The 20156-nt window shown below is 47.6% G+C and overlaps 1 protein-coding gene across 1 annotated transcript in view; it reads left to right on the top strand.

The window, feature by feature from the left end:
* Nucleotides 1-4432: 4432 nt before the first annotated feature.
* MKX (mohawk homeobox) overlaps nt 4433-20156 on the top strand; it is a 40211-nt gene continuing 24487 nt past the window's right edge. The window contains exons 1-4 of the mRNA XM_042817369.1: nt 4433-4614; nt 6027-6186; nt 11235-11388; nt 12594-12929. Of these exons, the coding sequence (XP_042673303.1) occupies nt 4433-4614; nt 6027-6186; nt 11235-11388; nt 12594-12929 (832 nt within the window). The remainder of the gene's footprint in view (nt 4615-6026; nt 6187-11234; nt 11389-12593; nt 12930-20156) is intronic.

The raw sequence follows: 20156 nt of genomic DNA, 5'->3' as shown, positions 1-20156 counted from the left end.
GAAATGCATGTGGCTGAGTGGGAAGCAGGGTCCCACCGTGCTGCAGTAACCTCCACCTAACCTTAAGCCCAACTAACCCTAACCCTAAAACCCTAACCTTAACACAGCCCACTCTCACCTCCTCACCCTGCTGGCATCAGTCATATGTTCAGTTACCCGGGAGCTGCTGGGGAGCTGGGGCTCCTGCTGCCACCACTAGCTGCTCTTCCCCCACCTGGGGCTCAGAGCTCCCCATGGTTTTGAGCAGAGGATTATTCAAAACAATGACTGGACCTCTGAATCCATCATGCTGAAGAGTATTGGGAGTAAAATACCTGACTTCAGAGTTTCCAGTGATGCTAGATGGGAAAACAGGAATAAATAGTAAGGAATTCAGTAACACTGTGTGATGTTTATTTCTGCACAGGTGGCTGAAGAAAAATTACCATAATTATTATTGTTGTTATCAACTTTTCAAAGTTTATCCCTACATTTTCAAAGTAGATAGGAAGTTTCTGCAGCATGATCTGCAGTTGGCATTACATCCAAACAAATCCACGTTCACTTCTCAAACGTAGAGCAGCCATCAGCCACATGAGACACTGCAGAACAACACCATCATCCTCTGACCAGGGAGAGTGGTGAAGCACTGAGCTGTGTCTGCAAATGCAAAATGCAGATTTTAAAACTCAGTTAAAACAAGTGTGGTCAGGAAAAGAATGAGACGTGTAACACAGCGAAACTACTCATGTTTTGCTATGATTGACTATGTTGATATATCACATACTAAGAATAATACAGTGTCTAGAGGGTGGTGGATGCCCCATTCTTGGAGACACTCGAGGTCAGGCTGGAGGGGGCTCTGAGCACCTGATCTAGTGTAGGTGTCTCTGTTTGTTGCAGGAGGGTTGGACCTGAGGCCTTTAAGGGTCCTTTCCAACTCAAAGGATTCTATGGTTTTATGAGTTACACCAAAAAAGGCACCAGCAAAGCAGAAATGGGCTCAGTCACACATTGTGCTGGTGTGTTTGTGCCCTGCACACAGATTTCCATCTCAGTACATCTTCCTATTAACTTATCCAAACCAAATACCCATACAGGAAAAAAAAAAAAAAAAAAAAAAAGCCCACATTTTATCTTTCATGTACTTTTGATGCTGTTGAGATACCTCCCAAATCTCATTGCTCCACTTTGTGCATGCAGGAAGCTCCATAAACAGGAGGCAACTTCACAGCCTATCTTTGCTTTCCAGAGGGACAACAAAATGATCTCCACCATAGGTACTGTCCGCCCAGCAAAATGACCCAGCAGTGTAATTTATGGGCACTGACCCTGCGAGGTGCCCAAGGATAGGTCCTTCCTCCTTCCTTAGAAATATATGCCCAGAAAAGTCATGGGCTCCCCTTCCCTGGAGGTGTTCACAGCCAGAGTGGATGGAGCCCTGGTCAATCTGATCTTGCAGGTGGCAACCAGAGATTGGAATAGGATGACCTTTTTGTTCCCTTCCAACATAAGCCCTTCTATGATTCTATGATTCTATATTCTATGATTCTGTGGTGATTTCACTGGTATGAGATTTAGCCCCATTCCTGCTTGATGCCATCTCTGTGCTATGAGTGCAGTGAGCAGCCACAGCTGGGCTCTGGCTGCCTGCAGACGCAGAGCACATTCCAGGAAGCACCATTTCAGCCACCTCCGGTCATCAGGTGGTCCTCGTGCCAGCCCTATGATTCTTCCATGGATGGCAGTGCTCTCTGCAGCCTCTGCGGGTAGCTGTGTTGCACTGTAGATAAGACCCATTTTGCATAATCCCGAACAATCCCACACTCGCCCAACACACAGTTATTCAGCCGCCCAGCATGCCATAGCACCATGTACCAGGGACACAGGGAAATTCTTGGAATTTCCAACACACGTGTTTACTGGGAAGGAATCCACAGCTGGAGGGGGATGCTGTGAGAATGCACTGTCAAGGGAGTACTGCTGAAAGCATACAAAACACCCATGAAGTAGGGAGGGAGCAAAGCAACCCCTCTGCCAGCTGCCGCAGGAGTGTCACCTGCCCTCAGTGGGACCAGAACACCTCGTGCTGCTGGTGCTGCTCCGGCCTGGAGCAGCCATTGCCTGTGCCGTGATCAGCAGGGTGAGTCACCTTAATTAAAAACACGAAGCCTGCAGCTCCTATCACATCAGTAATGTTAAACAAGCTCTGGAAATAGAAGTCCTGTTTTCATTTAAGCTTTTCAACTGTGATCTAGGAAATAAAATATGGAGTGGGAGGATGTGTGTGAGGTTTACATGTGATGATATGGGAGATGTCGTTTTGTCAGAGGCTCAGAAGGCGCTGCAGTGCCAACAGCTCCTGCCACTGCTCCCCGCCATGGTAGCATTCGCTCTGTGTAGGTTTTGGTTATTTCTAGCACTGCTTTCCGAATGCTGATCCTTGCCTTCAGCTCTGGTTGCTGTGATTTGTTCTGGGTGCAGGTGGGGATGTGCCAGGACCACAGCAACCTGCGGCCCTGCTGCCAGAGCAGCCCCACTGAGTGGCATCAGCAGGAGATGGAGGGGGAACCCCTTTGTCTGAGTGGGGTAGAGGCTGTCCACACATTGTCTGAACGAAGGGTCCCACCATCCATATGCAGCCCCACGCAGTCTGCGTTAGCCATGGGTGTAGGCATGGGACAGTGCATACTGGGAACAGTGGAGGCGCAGCTGTGGGATTTCTTCCTGCAGTTCAGCCCAAAGGTACCCAGAGATCCCAGAGGTGGAAATGAGTGTCTTCCACTGAGGCTCCCCCTTCTGAGCACCCTCATCCACAGTGGGCAGCTGGGAGCAGAGGGACACGGGAAAGCAGCACAGCTGCAGGTGGAAGGATCACCTCCCCACATGGCAATGCTTGGCTCTCACAAAGCTTCTCATTTTCTCAGCCCCCTCTATGTAATACAACCACAACGGCACTTCCCAGTTACAGGCAGCTCACTCAGGCATGGCAGTAATGGAGCCACTGTGCAATGCTTTGCCCCAGAGTCATGACAGCACTGTACATTGGCTGTACCTGTGTTCTCATTTATATCTATTTGGATTTTTCTTAGATGGGGACCATCGGTGACATGTTCGTTTTTTTTCCCCACAGTGGCGGCAGAGAGGGGCAGTGATTTGTTCCCCTGAGCGACAACGGGGTGTGCTCAGTACATTGCCTCTCGCATTTCCATGCTGCAAGCACCACGGGGTGGGTGACCCCACCACCAGAGTGCCCACAGACCCCCTTCACGGCTTGCGTGGCTGTGTGATGTCAAAGAGTGTGGCCGTGACGTCACGCTCCCATCTGAACGCCGCAGCAGAAGCACTCCCTGCCCCGGCGGGTGGGATCGGGAGCGGTCGGGACAGAATTCCCCGGGGGGCTGACGGGCAGGGGAGGACCGCACTGCGGGAGGGGGCAGCGCGGAGCGGACGGTGCTGATCAAACAGCGTCTGAATGACATCCGTGTAAATACTGACTGTGGCCATCTTCTGCGTTGCTGCAAGCTGGAACCGAGATGTGAAACCCAGAGGGACCGGGCTCGGGGTTGCTGGGGGCGTGCGGGCAGCACCGCGCATGCTGCAGGGCGCAAGCTGCCTCCGGTTCGGAGTTCGCCCTCATAGATCTTATAGACGCTGTGAGACGGAACGGGGGGGCGAGGGAGGGGGACGAGAGGAGCGGAGGGAGATGTTTGCCGGTTCGGCTCCGTTAACGGAGGCGTTAATGAGCTGCGCGTGACTGCTCCGCCCGCACCGGCGCCAGCTGCGCCCCGTGGGCAGCGCTGCCCCATCGGGTGTCCTCGGCCGGAAGCCCTCCGCCGCGCACCGCGAGGACCGCTCCCACCGCCGCCCTGCGCACCGCCTCCGCAGCGCCGCCCGGGCGGGGCCGTTGCCCTTCGCGGGGTCCCCCGACCAGCGGTGCCCTCCGCCCCGAGAGGGGAGCGGCGGTCCCGGGGTGCGGGCTGCTGCGCGGAGGCTGTGCCTCACTCGGGCGCTGGCGCTGCGCATTTGGTGGTCGTTAAAAACAATTTGTTTCCCTCCCCCCCGATACGTTTGGGGAGGGGGAAGGGGAAAATTGTTCCGGAGGAGGGGAGGGGAAGGGAAAGGGAAAAAAAAAAAAAAAAAAAAAAAAAAAAAAAAAAAAAAAGGAGGGGGAGAAAGAGAGAAACGGCACAGAAAGCCGCGCTCCGAACTATTGCGACACAGAGCGAGGAGCGCGGCGCAGGCTGCGGCGAGGTGCGGGCGGAGCGGGCCGCGGCCGTGGGAGCGGGCGGAGGGCGGGCGGCTCCCGGGGGTGGGCAGACGGCGCCCGGGGCTGCCCGGGGCGGTGCGCGCGGCCGCCGGGTGACCGCTGCCGCCTCCCCGCAGCGCAGAGCGGAGCCCCCGCACCTCGAAGCCGGCGGCCAGCCCGACGGCGGCCCCCAGCCCCCCCACCATGAACACCATCGTCTTCAGCAAGCTGAGCGGCCAGGTGCTTTTCGAGGAGGACGCCAAGGAACGGGAGCGGGGCGGCCGGCCCTACGTGGGGGTGGTGGAGGGCCCGCACCACGCCGAGGTGCTGCTCCCCGACAGCCCGTCCATCAAGGAGAGCCTCAGCCTGCGCAACCGGAGGACGGGGTATGCCCCGCGCTCGGCCCCGGCACGGGTTGGGGTCGCTGGTGGGGGGGGAGGTCGGACGGGCTCCCTTCGCCCCCGCCACGACGTTCCCGGGTCTCCCCCGGTGGCAAATTCCGCCGATGGGTAATGCAAAAACGCTCGAGCTGTCGGAACGCGTCCGTCCGGCGGCGTGACAGCCTCCTCCGGCGCGGGCACAACCAGAGCGGGGCGATCCGCGGTCCCCTTCGCTTGGGAGCCGCGCGTAACAAAACCCCAAAACGGAGCCGCGAGGCGCACGGCTGCAGCTGAGTGCTGCCTTTAGTTGGACGCGTGGCGGTGCGGGACACCCCCGCTGCCGCTGTACTTGCGGCGTTCGGAGCCGCAGGGGGAGGAAGGAGATGCCGGTGTCGGTGCGCTCCCGGAGCGGGGATTTAAAGCGGAATAACGGCCCGCGGTAGAGCGGGGATTTGCTCCGAAGGCACGTGAGCCGCTCGCGGCTGCTTGGCTCGCTGTGGGACAGGTGGAATAAGAGGAGATGGGAGGACCCGGGAGCTCGGCCGGAGAGCAGAGGGTTGAACCGGCGGCCGCCGACCGAGCGTTTCGGGTCAGCTTTAGAAACTAAAGGAACGCGGCGAGAAGATACCGAGCGCGAACCTTTCCGAGGAGCTCTTTTCGCTCCTCATTTCCACCTTAACGATTGCATCAGCTACCCGCAGTAGCGGCGCTGCGGGACGGCAGCGCGGAGCTCGTCCCAGGCAGGCGCTGCTCCCGGCCGAGCGCGGAGGCTCCGGGCTGCGGGGAGTCTCGTCCGGCACTGCCCGGCCCGGCCCCGCGGCGCCCCCTGCTGCCCCCGCGCCCTTCTGCTGCCCCCGGGCGCGCTCTGTGCATTTGCTTTCCGATGCTTTATTTAAAAAGAACGAACACCAAACACCTTCCTCCTCCCGCAACTCCCCCCCCGTCCCTTTTTTTTTTTTTTTTTCCTCTTTACTCTTTTTAAAAAAATCCTTTATTATTCTTTCTTTCTGTCTTTCTTTCTTTCTGTCTTTCTTTCTTTTTTCCTGTCGGTGGCTGAGTTTCATTTCCCCCTTCTGATCGTTTACCTTTTTTTTTTTTTTTTTTTTTTTTTTTTCTATTTTTTCCCACCAATTTTTCCTTTCGGAAACGCTCCCCCATGACCGCCGTTCACCGCCGCGCTCGGTGCCGCGCGTGTCTCCCCCTGGGTAGGGATTCGGGCGGCTTCACGCCGCGGAGACGGCCGGAGCCGAAAGAGCCGAGCTCGGGCCCCGCTCTGCCCCGTTCCGGAGCACCACCGCAATCCCGCACCGCCCCAGGGCCGAAATCCCCACGCTTCCCCCCCGCTCCCCGTCGGCGCATCTCGGGACAGAGTTCCCCCCGTTGTCCTCTGCACCCCTGAGCCCCTTTCTCGGCTGCAGGGCTCGGCAGAACGGCGGCAAGGTGCGGCACAAGCGGCAGGCGCTGCAGGACATGGCACGGCCGCTCAAGCAGTGGCTCTACAAACACCGCGACAACCCGTACCCCACCAAGACCGAGAAGATCCTGCTGGCCCTCGGCTCCCAGATGACCCTGGTGCAGGTAAGGGACCCCCCGCCCGGACGGGAGGGATGGGGGCAGCCAATGCTGGGGCCGCAGGTGCGGTCGGGGTCATCGGCGCGGCCGGAGAGATCTGGGCGCGTCCTTCCCTCTGCCGCCCTCCAGCATCGCCCCGTGCCCGCTGGTGGCAGTTCCCACACGTGGACTGTGAGGGCTGAGGGCAGCGAAACCCGTTTCCCCTCCTCCCTTGCTGGGAGAAGGCGCTGCATCCTTTATCCTATCCATGAGTACAACGGAAAGAGTTTTGCATGGGCTTTAAAAAACTTCAGGTTCACCCCAGAATCGGTAACGGGAGATGTCAGCATACGGCAGGACTTGTTCAGGAAGCTGTAGGGAGCAACTCGTTTCCCTCTTGAAAACAGTCTGGAACAGAAAGCATCGCACTGCTCTGATAGCAGCCACCACCTGTCAAGCCCAAACCCACTCTGCCACGTGCCACGCAGTGCTCAGCGACTGATGGAGCACTTCGGTGCCACGCAGTGCAGCCAGAGGTAGCTGTGCTCGCAGGTACAGCCCTGCTGCCACAGCAGGAGGGGTGCAGTTGGCTGCAGATGTTGGTAAATCTGATGGCTTCATTCCCTTTTGCCATCTGGTGCTCTGTGCAAACATGTGGTGTGATGCTGCCGGTCGCTGAGCGATGCTGTCCTGGCTCTGGATGCTGCAAGGATTGATGTATTGTGAATGGTCTCATTCCCGTACTGCTGCTGGGTGAATAACGGGAAACACGTGTCGGCAGGATGAGTCCTCAGTGCTCTACCCAATCTTTGATGTGTCAGCTGTGGGGCACTTGATGATATCAGAATGGGAGAGCAGGTGGCAATCTGGAGTTATGGTTCTGAGCTCCTGCAGAAAAGGCAGGGCTTCGAGCTCCTGTTCTCATAACGTTGGCGAAAGGGGACACTTTTACACTTCAGTACCTCATTGTGGAACTGCTGCACTACCAAAACACCATTACTTCGACAAAAATAATATTAATGTCTCAGAAAATGCCAGTTGTAGCTGGAAGATACAGTTAAAATAACTTCTTTGTTTTGTAAAAACATGCATGTAAGGTTTGCTCAGACTTTTAAAAATATGATTGGATAAACACTGTCCATGCAGTGCTGCAATTCAATAGGAGCAGTTTATTGAACTCCAGCTTTCAGAATATTCCCATATTTTTACATGAAATTTAAAACGTACATCCAGAATACGTGTCTGGAGAACTTCACATTTGTGACATATTGAGGACTTCTCTTCTTTCTTTATAAAAGCCACAGAATGAATATAGAATGGGAAAGTGTCTGGTGGTGGTTTTTGCAGTACTCCTCAGTAGGTCCCGGTTGGGATGTGCTGTGTTTGTCTCTGTAACAGCACCAAGGGAACCATGGCCACTGCTCCACGGAGCACTATGATTTATGGCAGGTGTAGGATGAAATGAAAAAGAGTTACAGAGTGCTGCATTTATCCCTGCTAGACCCCCATGGCTCTGCTGGATTTACACCGAAGCTGAAGTTGAGCAGTTTATTTCTACAAAATGGAATATTTGAAAGAGTTGTGCGAAGCAGCACATCCATCTTCATTTACAGAAGCACGCCATCAAAAAGAAGCCCCAGATGTTTCTTCCATCACTTGGGTGCACTGCTTTTTTAATTCAGGAATAGTGTAGCATCTGCACAAGAGGTAAATAAGTAGGTCTGGCAGCAGCAGCAATCCCTGAGCCTGGTGGAACAAGACAGCACCCACCCCTCCTTGGCTTTCATGTGCCCAGAGAGAGCCAGGCTGCAGTCCAGATCAGTGTTCCTATTCTTGGTGATTTCAGCCACACTGGGTGCATCTGTAACAACCTCCCTGGAGCCCGGGCTTATCCAGATGGGGCTGCTATAGCCAAGAGCAGTCTGGGTTTAGGCTTCAGTATCTGTTGGAACGCTTTGTCCGCCCCCCTCCCCCCCCCCCAGGCAGTGTCTCTGGGGATTGCTTTTCTAGACTAATAACACTGAACATTAGCAGAGAACCAGGAATCAGTGTGGTGTCTTCCCTCTGGGTTATGCATCTTCATGCTGAATTCGCGCCTTACTCTTCCCCCATTTCTCAGATTTCAAGTTGCAGCTTTCTTCTCCAAAGGGCGCTGTTGAAAATCCCTCCAGGCTTCCACCAAAATGTCACTGAGGCAGTGAAAGGTTGAGGACCTGTCCTGTTTTTCACCTGTGCGCCAATCTTAGGAAAGTTCTTCAGTAGGTGCCTGGGGTGTGGTGTTGGTCCGTGTGGCATCAGTGATGAGGCTGCAGCCCTTCTTTCCTTTCATCTGACAAAGCTTACTCCAGTACATACCATATTCCCGTCTGTGCTATCTGCCCAAAAGAACATTTGCAGACTATGGCATGGATACAGGTAATTCTTTTGTGAGATAAAGAGGTAAACACACAGCTCCGTTTTTCACTGTATCATTAGGACAGAATCAGAATGCCATATTTTCCACTATTTTATTTTCATTAGTTCTGCTGTCACCCAGTTGGCTGATTTTAAATTAATTTCTCCTTCTTCGCCAGTACTTCGGCTTAGCCCTGTGCTCCCTGGTGCAGCGTGACAGAGGGGCTCTCCCACCTTCAGAGGGGAAGTCAGACTCTTTCAGGGAGGTAGGATTTTGCAGCAATCATAAATCATCTTGTTTCTCAATAAGTAGTAGCAAAACCCTGTGCATATTCTGGGCTGACTTCTTCCTGAGCAGTCCAACGAGGTCTTCAGGAGTCCTCAAGGCAAATGTTATTGCAGCTTGCAGTCCAACAGCCGAAAGTTTTCTGCTTCCCAAACTGCCAAAGCAGGAAACCAGAAAAGCAATATAAATTGAGAAAGCATTTTATGTTTTACTCCAATTAGATTCTGATTCAGAATCCAATAATTTCTCCTATTAATGTGCTATTAACGTGCTACATTTTCATTTGCATTATTACCGCAGTGCTTGATTTATTTTTTTTTAAATTTTGTTTTAGACGTTCTTGTGAAATAAAAAAGAAAAACGGCGATCTATTCCTTCCAGAAAGAAACATGAATAGCTGTATTGTAGAAGAGCAGCTTTCTGCAATACTAGGATTAATACACGGGTCATGCGCTGCTGTGGATTTAATAGTGTTCGGATCCATACAGGCATATCAGGATTACTGGGGGAGGAGCATTGCTCGATTTGTTCCCATTCTGAAACCTCAGCCACTCTTAAGCACTGAAGCAGAACAAATCACAACTGGTCTGAGGAGGCTCTTCAGAAGCAAAGCCAGAGGGTCAATATTTCTTGATGCCGATATAAGTACTTGATGCTCTCTGGAAACGGCTGAGCTGATGTAAAGCATGAATGCAAGGAAGCACTTTCTGTTATCGTTCTCCCTGTTGGCTTTTTCTGGTCTTTTCATTTGTACGGAATAGCTGTATGATTGTTGCTGACAAGAGAAATGGGTTCGGTTGTGCAGTTTTTCAGGATGCTTAGTTCCTGGGGATTTCAGAGATAAACCTTTTTTTACTATGCCTTGTATATAAATCACTGCAGGTTTTATTGTTTTGGTTTGGTTTTGAGATGTTTGGAGATCACAGTAATATAAGGTAGGACCTTCATGGAAGATGGCTGGCTCTTGAGTGGATTTACCTAACTTTCTTTCATCCTCAGCATGCCTTGTTTAATTTGGAATGAGTTTCTGGAGTGAGTGCTCGCTGCTTTGTGTTTTACCAGAAAGCCTTTCCTGTAAATGCTGACTGAAGGTTATTCCACAGTGATCACGTAACTACGACTTCCTCCTCTCATAGCAGAAAACTTGAAATATGACTCATCTTGTCACACTGATATGCAGGATGCAACGAGTTGGCACAGGAAAAACAAGCCCAAAATAAACCAAGAGTACCAGGCAAAAATCACTCTCGCTAAATTTAATTGCTTTTATGTTTGAGTCACTCTAATACTATCGTCTCTTCCTTTCCTATGATGAAATATCGATAAAATATTTCAAAGTATGATGGTACGCAGCAAAACAAAATCTCTCTCGCGAGATGGCAGGGAGCTGCTGGCTCAGTGAGGTGATACTGGACTCCAGGCTGGTCTGTTCTTATCGTCCCGTGTCTGGTTTCCGAGCTCCCCTACACCGCGCTGCAGGCAGTGGCTCGTGCTGCAGCTGAGAGGTCTGCAGCAAGTTTGTTCATGGCATCAGAAGGTGGATGGGTGCCAGGCCACCCTTTCTGGTGTACTATAATGATTGCTGTGTCAATGTGATGAATATAAACAAGCAGCCTTGGAGAAGAGTCACTGTTACTTACTCTTTGCTGCCAGCTACGGCTTTGGTCTCCTAACCTGTTGCTGCAAATGATGTGCTTTGTTCTGTGTTGACTGTGTAGGCCTGAGGGACAGCACCACGTGTCCTTTTGCTGTGTCACACTCTAGAAAATGCTCTGCATCTGGGAGCTAAGAAAATGCATAAGTTCCCATCTTTAGCAATGACTGTGCAAGGTTTGTATCTCTGCTGGTCTTCACAGTTGCAGAAGCTGCTGCTCTGTAGAGCAAATGTCTGATTTCTGTGTAACTCAATGTGTGCTGTGGTCAGTGCTGTGCCGCCCCGATACCCTCAGCGCTCTCTTTGTGTCCTGAAAGAATTTAGGCTTTCGGATAACCAAATGCAGAACAGCTCTTCAGCAGTTTTATTGTAGCCCATGTAAATGTCAAATGTAAACTACCTAACATCAATTATTAATTTTAATTTAGGATGTTAGTAATATATCAAAGATTTGTATGGGAAGTTTGGGATGTTATCCTTAAAAAGAAAGGAAGATGAATATTTGTGGGCACCTTTATTAAATGTTTGTTAATAACCTATTGAGGGTTTGCTGACACTGCTGAAAGGTGGAAAGGCAGAACCTGAGCTTCTCAGCAGCAGTTTCAGACTCCCGGTGCCCCGGGGTGTTTTCCTCATCTGCTCTTTTCGTGGGACATACATAAAGCTTGTGTACACTGTGTGGGCCAGATTTATTTATTCCCATTGTTTTCCAGGGAAGCTAATACATTAATTTTTAAGCAGGTCTCAAACTGGTTTGCCAATGCAAGACGTCGCCTTAAGAACACGGTCAGGCAACCAGACCTCAGCTGGGCTTTGCGAATAAAACTGTACAACAAATACGTCCAAGGGAATGCCGAAAGGCTGAGCGTGAGCAGTGATGACTCGTGCTCTGAAGGTTTGTTGGTGCTTTTTTTATCAATTTTACACCAATCAAAATGCATTTAGAAAGTCTCAAATACCACAGGTTAGCTCTGGTTTCTTATAACACTCAGCAGAGCCACCTCTGCTTGTGAATCAGACTTTTTTTCTGGCTTCCAAATACAATTAAGAGTAGTTGCAAAACACTTGCAAGATGGGTTGTGTAGGGTTGCATGTTATTTGCCTGCTTTGTGTAGCTTTCCAACTACAAAAAGAATTGATAGTGCATTCAATTCTGCAAGGCAATTCTGATTTAAAAGAAAAAAAGCTTTCATTTGTCAGTTTAGGGAAATGAGAAGTCTCTGGACCGTTACTATTCTAAAGGGAAGGGATGCATGGATGTCACATAATCAAGAGAATCTTATTAACTTCCAGGGGGCTTTTTTTACCCTAATATATACACCACTGTAGATAATACTGTGTGTAGTTTCATACTATTGTGTTTGTTTCTGTATTTCACCCACAAACATTAGCCTTAAAGATTCACAGGAAATTTCTCCTGCCCAAATTAACAAATGTAGGAGTTTTTTAAACAGTAACCCACATTTTTAATAGAACATTGTTACTAGTCATGTATGGGGGCTTTTTTTCTGCCTATTGTGAGGGAAAAAGGCTACAAAATGATGCCAGAGATGTGTATGTGGATTTTTAGAAGAAAACATTTCAAATTGTGCTCAGCTTCAGTTCTGTTTGTTCCGATTTCAGTTTGTACTCACATTTCTTTGGACAGCACTTTCATTTGAAAGATTGGTTGCAGGACAGCCAAAAAAGTACAGTTTAATCAAATATGCTTAAGTATGCCATAATATTCAGGAGAAGCTATGATCATAAGAATTAAGCTTATTCATCCATATTTTGAGAAACTTACCACTGGTTTAAGGTACTTCTCATTTTTCTTTTTTTTTTTTTTCTACCTGCCTCACCTTCATTATGAACAAATTAGACCTAGAGACTGTTTCTACAGTTGATAATAATAGTTGGAATGTCTGAGAACTCTGGAAACTACAGTGAGCAATGTGCGAACAGAAGAAAATGAAAATCACTTTCTAACACTGAAGTAAAAAATTACTAAAAAATTACTAGCTTTAGTTGTATTTATAGCAATTTAAACATGAAGAGAATGCCTTTTGTTAAATATTAGACATTTGCTATGTTACTGTATCTTTCTTCATTTGTTTTCAGATGGAGAAAATCCTCCAAGAAACCATATGAATGAAGGGGGATACAACAAACCAGTTCATCACACTGTGATTAAAACTGAAAGCTCAGTCATAAAAACAGGAGTGAGACCAGAAACAAGTGCCAATGAGGATTACGTGTCACCTCCCAAATACAAAAACAGCTTATTGAATCGTTACCTGAATGACTCATTGAGACATGTCATGGCTACTAACGCAGCTATGATGGAAAAAACAAGGCAAAGGAATCACTCTGGTTCATTTAGTTCCAATGAATTTGAGGAGGAATTGGTGTCTCCATCATCATCAGAGACAGAAGGCAATTTTGTCTACCGGACAGGTAAGGGATTCTTCCTACATCATTTTTGATACAGTTGGCTTTGGTGCTTGTTCTCACCTGGAATGGGTTTTGCCTAGTTGGGCCTTTTATGAGAGCCGATGACTCCTGTCCATCCTCTATTACAGGAGAGGTAACTCCTGTCCATACCTTTGTTTGAGAGTGGATAACTCTTGTCCAACCTCTCCCATTCCTTGGAGCTGTCTACTTTGCTGTACTGAAGCTCCATGCTGTTACTGACTGCTTAATGAAGCTGCTTCTTCCTTTTAAATAGAGCAGGGCAGACTTTTGAAGGATGCTCACAGATCTGTTTGCTGGCACTAAGGCAAGCCTGATGAGGAAAACAACTCCTGAGCATTTTGTTTGTAAGGGAGGGCTGGAGAAGTAGAGGGATGTGCTGTGTAGCCCCAGACACAGGGTAGAGAGCTTTGTGTTTTCCTGGTGGGTGTTTGTGGCCATATGCTCATTGGGGGAGTGCACATGACTTTTTTTCCCCTACTGTTCATTCTATTCACTGTCCTCAGGGTGCCTTCTCAATCATGTGGCCCTTTGGATCTCTTATGATTACATGAATTCAGACCAATCTCTGCATCACTCTCCAGACACAGTGCACTGGACTAAGGTGCCATAAATTTGGCCAATAAATATCTTGATTTAATGTTCTGGAGAGGTTACATGTAATTTATAACTTAGATCTAATCAGTAACAGCATAAAAGGGTGATTTATACCGTCCATTGTGTTGCTGGCCAGAGGAAAGAATGTGGCACTGCCTGGTCCATGCCTTCAGATTACCATAAATTAGGGCAATGTTGGAACTGCTTAGGTCCCTGAAGGGCAGCAAGTGCTGGAGAGCTCCTCTAAAGCTTTGGAGGCCTCCACCAGCATCTCAGGGTTTACACCCATTGCAGCAGCCTGTGAGGTTGGCCGTTTCTCAAGCATCATTGCTTGGAGGATGGATGGACGGACACTGATGCAAGATGCTGGAGGGCTTTGCATTTAACTAGCACAGATGTAGATGCAGTACTTGGCTTCTCATGGCTCCCCTTTGGGCTGCCTCACTGCCCATCACCTCCACAGCCCCTCAGGTTTGCAGCCTTGGTGTGCTCCTTCTTCCCAAGTATATTTAACATGGTTTGTGTCCCTGTGGGGGAATAGCAGATTTCCAGAAGGTCTAATGCTGTGGTGGGGGTGGGAGGATGTTGGTGCACGTGGGTAGTCTGGGAATGACCAAGGGGGAGTGGAGGACCCATAGAGGAAAAGGATCTCATGGGGAGCAAGAACAGTGCATGCATGATGAATACGTTTCAAAATTAATTCTCTCTGCTCATTTAAGATATTTCTTTTTCAACATACCAAATGCATTTGGTCTGCATTATGGGCACATTGTCTGCCAAGTTTTATTTTTAAGTGAAAAGTTACTCAAGAACAGATGCAGCAGCTCAGATATGTAAACTTCTGTTTTTCTGTACTTTTATACCATAACTTAAAAAAGGACACAGTGACTTTTTAAAAATTGTAATAAATTTGCTACTGGTTAAGTTCTTCTTGCCAAGTTTCTAACTGCACTGAAAAATATGGTCTTCAAAGAGAAGGCTGAGATGGGCACGCTCTGACGGCAGTGAGTTTGCAGGCTGGGCTTGGCTGACCGAAAAACAGCATTTGTCCATAAAGCTTAGAACTGGCTTTCCTGAGACTGCTCATGCGATGGTATTTAAGTCACTTTTTAAACATCTTTGTTAAGTGTCGTGGCCTCTGCTGAGAAAACAGCAGCAGCTTTCAGGATATAATGTTATTCTTTTTGCACTCCCAAAGCAGACAAGCAGTAGCCTGACAACAGAAACAAAAAGATCAATTATTTGGTATGTCCTGCCCGCATGCGTGTGTACGCTCAGGAAATAACATACAAAAGCAGGCTTTTGTCAGTTATAAGGCTATAGCCCCACTGGTGGTGCTGTAACATGCAGGAATTGATTACCTCATGACTAAATGTAGATATTTCTGTGTTATCCTGAAACCTGTTCAGAAATAGAGGGAATTACCCAAATGACTGTTAGATAGGAAGGGATAAATAAGGACATTTTATTTTTTTAAATATTTTCTGTGTAGTCTGAACACCTGCGATGGCAGCTCGTGCAGTTGTGCAGCAATTTGTGCAAAATAACTGTAACCAATCCCATCTGCTTGGGTGAGACAGCAGAGTGTGTCCAACTGCGCCCCTCTGAGCAGCAAGGGAGTTTTTAAGTGTGGTGTCAGCACTTAGAAGGAGCTCCCCTCTGCAGTGCTGTGTTACATGAATCAGTGGACTTTTAACAGAAAGAAGCTGAAGCAGATTTTTGAAGTTCTTGCTAGATGTTTTAGTTTATAAAGACGTTTTCAGTGAGATGTCAAAAAGCGTGTGGTGAAAATTGAGCGACGTCTAATTTTGGAGAAAACTTTGGCAAGCTTGCGGTGCTTCCATGAGCAGAAAGTCATTTGTTTTGAAGGGAAATCTTTATTGTGCTTTCCTGGAAAAGCAGGTTTTTTGTAGCACTTCATGAGCAGGGAGTTTACTGCCCGGGGCTGATCCGTGCTGTAGGCTGCTCTCTGCTCTCGGCCACTTTGGTGCCCACTGGGCCTGCAGTTAGCGTGGCTGCAGGCGGCTCGGCAGCCTGTGCTGCGTTAGCTGGGTATGAGCAGTGTCCGGTGACAGAAACAAGAAATTGCAGTTTAAAGTTTATAAGGAAAATGGGTAGTGCCATTTCCCATTTCGGTCATTAACATGCTTATAAACACTGGCCCATATGCTGCTCTGCATTCATGCAACTGTGAAATCCCATGCAAAGATCAAGGACAGGCTGCGTAACGCTGTGTCGGGAGATCAGCCTTGGTTTGTACCTCTGCACTGTGAGATCGCAGGGAGCATTTTTAGTGCTGGAATAGGAGCAGTAAACACCAAGGCTCAGTCCCTGCGGTATCTATGTCGCAGATTCTACAGCCCTGTCCTCTCTGAGACAGGATATGGAATGCAGCAGGATGCAGAGCAGGGTGTGGGGGACACAGTGCAGGACGAAGGGAATGTGGTGTAAAATGCAGGGGATGCAATGCGAGGTGGGGGGGATGCAGAGCAGAATGAGGAGGATATGGTGTGCGACGCAAATGGAAGTGGTACTGGATGCAAGGGGACACAGTGCACGATGTGAGGACATTTGTTGCACCAACTGAGAGAGAGCAGAGCACTGAGAAAAGACTGGGAGCATAATCAGACTGTGAACGTACTCAGACATGTCACATATGTAAGCGTTTCTGTCATAAACTGATACGCTTATATGTATATAAAGTGACATACGTGAATGTGTTCACTTAAGGCAGAAAATTTCTGTTCATATTAGTCCTTGAACAGGTATAATGTGTAAGTATGTATCATTGCTCAAATATGCCTTAAGCTGACCACTGAAAGGCACTCAGTACTTTTGTTTAGTTAAAAATCCATGTTAGAGAAGTTTTCATTAATTCCTTGGCAAGCTATCTCATCTCTGCAGGTTCCCTGTATGACACCAATAACTAAAACCAGACATGCCTATCTCTAGTTGATGCACAAATGCACATAGAAACAATGGTCAGACTGCAACAAGTACTCCAGAAATATACTGCAAAAAGATTTAATAATCCTTGTAGTGAGCCTGGATTGAAGCACCCACATCATACTTTGGTTTATGGATTGCCAGCACGTTGACTTATTTTTGTAATTATGGACAGTGCTAACAGTGCTCTGCGAGGCCAGTGTCGTTTGTTACCTGCGGAAACAAAGTGTTCTGCATTGCTGGAGTTCAAGGAAATGAAAAATCCCAACTTTTCTGGGATATCGCTGTCTGGTGAGTTGTATTGGATAGAGGAAAGCAAAAATTAAAATGAGACAAAGAGAGGGATGAAATGGCAGGACAGGGAGTTTTCAGACTTTTTTATGTCAGCAGGTTTTCATTGACTCTACTTTATGTGTTACTTAGCGCAGCAGAAAAGCCAGAACAAATAAAAATAGTGAGGAAACCAAAGACTTGCAGGCCTGTGAAGGAGGGTGGCTTTGAAAAAAAACTCCTGAATGAGTGGTTGATTTTTGAAGATGTTTGATCTCTATTTTTAGGCGTTTATACTCAGGAGTGTGTTTAGCTTGTGATGTTTTCATTACTGCTGCCTTTTTCTTTCCTCTTGCCTTCCTTGTTTTTTCTTTAATTTGGAATCCTGCAAAGTCTGTGATTTATAAAGCAGGATCGTAGGGCGCTTCTTGCAATGAACAGAGCACTGGGCGCAATGAAGGATTGGGCTCACATTCCTGCACAGCACTTAGGTGTAAGGGTGCTCACAGAAATGCTCTGCAGACACGCAGACTGTATTGTGGCCTTGTGGTTATGTGTGGTCCTTGCCAACTTCTCCTCTCAATTTAACATTTGTAGAAATTAACATGTAATTTAAAAACGAGCCATAAAATGTAAAAGCATAATGTGAACACAATGGAACCTGTTTTCAGAGACAACTCAAGGGACCAGCAAAAGCTGTGAGCTTTAGTGACTTTTGCAAGTTCCTTCTGAATGGTACTGGGGACCTTGGGGATGCTTTAAAATCAATGTAAACCAGGGAGAGCTAAAGGAGGTCCTTGTTGCAGATCCTAATGTTATCCAGAAATGAAACTGAAAAGGGGAATGTAGAGCAGAGTATTAAATGCGCAAAGCACTGTAACTGCAGTGTGGAGGTTGCACAGTTAAGATCATATTTCAGCAGGAATTTTATTATTACACGACCAGATTCATCAATGCTGAAATAGTGTGGAATTGAGAATGGAGGAACAGATTGTCTTTAATTTGCTTCCTTAATGGCTTTTCCTAAAGAAAGACTAAAAGGAAACTGCTATGCTGCAGGGACAGCGTCAGATTCGATATATATGATGGTAGCCCAAACTTGAGGATTTTAAAGATCCTTCCTGCTCCCCTCATGTTAAGTCTTAAATTTTTTTCAGTTTGAACAGAGAAAATCAAATACACTTTTTTTTTCTAGTTTTCTTTCTACTCCTCTTTAGTTTCTTGATTTCTCGGCACTTGCACGTGGAATGTGTCAGGATTATTTCCACACAACAGTGGAAAATGGTGCTTCATCAAAACTGACTTTAGTTGTTTTTGGTGGAAATGTACCTGTTTCAACCAGAAGGTCTCAGGTGGCAGTGTGGAAGAGGACCACATTGTGCTGTGCTTTTTGTTTTTATAAAACCCAAAGTGTTAGCAGTTCTGGAGAATGGGTCGTGTGCTGGGCTTCTGCCAGCACCATGTTAATGGGCAGAGTTGGGTGTGATTGCTGTGTAGACCCAGGAGAGGTGCACACACACCTCTGCCATTAGTTTGGTTGCTGCTGTAGTTACAGAGTATTTTCTGTGTGCTGCATTTGTCCACGGTGCAGCTTATATTGGGGCAGCAGCACAGCCCCTATGGCTCCCAACAGCATTAGCATCGCAGAGACTGAGATGCTTTCATGTGAATGACTTGAAAAAGTGACAGCATCTCACCAAAAACTCAGTGAGACCAAATACCATGGCCACAGTTTCTGCTGCCCATGTCCTCCCAGCAGCCTGCTAGTGTGGCTCTGAGACCATTATCTCCGCAGTGCAGATATTCACAGCAGCAGCCAAAAAGCAGGAGACCCCTGTGCTTTCCTAGGATGTCTCTCAGCAAGGAAAATGTGCTGTGCTATCACAAATTGCCAACAACCATATATTTTAATGCTCCTTTTTAGCAAATGCTTCCGGCCAAGCATCAGGACTCATTAATTTAATGAGGGCGTGTCCTTCAAGGAGAAGGAAATATCCCCATTTTCCCATTGTTCAAAATGGCTTCAAATGCTTGGTCTTAAAACCTGGGGTCAGCCCAAATGCAAATATTTCAGGAAATAATGTGTGTGGAAAAAGTACAGGAGCATTAATCAGAGTGTTTTCCAGCTTAAGCTGTAGACTGTATGATTAATTATGAATGTAATAGGGAAATCATTAAGAAAATTAACAGTTAATTCAATAAATGTTTGAAGTGTGTGTGGGAACCTACAGTTTGGGAAAAACGGCTCAGTGAAATGGACCCGACACAGTTGCAAAATGCGTCTACCCTGCATCCTGTGGCACCTGCACATAAAAGAAGAGAAATTACAGGGACAAAATCCATCCTTTTTGCCCAGTGGTTACATGTGAAATCATAAATCCGTTTTCTTCACAAGCAACCTCTGTCTTTGGTGATGTGTGTTAACAGAGTAATCCATATGCAATATGCCGAACGTGTGCTGAAGGGTAGGGTGCAGGCAGGCTGCGCGCCTGCAGTGCGGCATTGCACTGTCCATGGCAGCAAATGAGAAAGAATGGGGAGCCCATTAAAGTTTTTCACTTCTCTCTGGAAAAATGCCCGAACAGAAACTTCATGCCTGACGCGGGGTTCCTGCATGCACCACTGTCCCTCCTTGGCTTAGGATCAGTAGCGCGCCACTGGGTAACCTGGTGCATCCAGCTTGGAGCATGGGCTGTCTGCGCAGTGTTTCGGCACTGCTGTTCATGTTGCTGTAGTTAGGGCTGTATCTGTGTTTCCATTAGAACCCCTTTAATCCACAAATTTATGACCCAGCTGTAAAAATTCAATCCATACTGAAACTTGGCATGGGAAGCATTCGTTCTCCCATCTGGGGAAGGGATTTGAGCAGGTACATCCCAATTGTAGTCATCTTGACTGGGCTTGTAAATCTGGAGCATGGTGACTGCTGAATAAATCAGTAAGCTTCTTAGGAGTCCTGGAGTTTGAAATATTTTATGCTCTTGATGAGACTGGTGAAAAGCAGCGTGCTTGTATTCAGCTGTATAGATGGTAAATAAAAACGTACTTTGAGTTTTTCTGTGCTTACATGCACAGGCACATGCATTTTTCTTACCATGACAATATTTTGACATGGGTGAAAAATGCATGAACTTGTACAGCATCTTGCTCCACAGCAGAGTTTGTTCACTCTCAGGTAGCATAAAAAGCTGTGTCCACATCAATGCAAGCACCAGAATTTTTCTGTTGATCATAATTAAAGAAGAAAAAAAAAAAGAGAAATTAAAAGATCAGGTTGTTTTGTCCTGAGCGGGATTTCTGATTCAGATTTTCTCAGAATATCTTTAAAACAATTCTAGTATTAAACTGAACTAGTATTAGTTTTATTCACCATCACTATTTTCTAAGAAGCTACAAGCT

Source organism: Centrocercus urophasianus, unplaced genomic scaffold (genome assembly GCF_019232065.1).
Source record: "Centrocercus urophasianus isolate 14NV4802_14NV808 unplaced genomic scaffold, USGS_Curo_1.0 seq_16, whole genome shotgun sequence".
NCBI lineage: Eukaryota > Metazoa > Chordata > Aves > Galliformes > Phasianidae > Centrocercus > Centrocercus urophasianus.
Note: the sequence above shows the minus strand (reverse complement) of the source record. Positions and strands in the feature narration are given on the sequence as shown.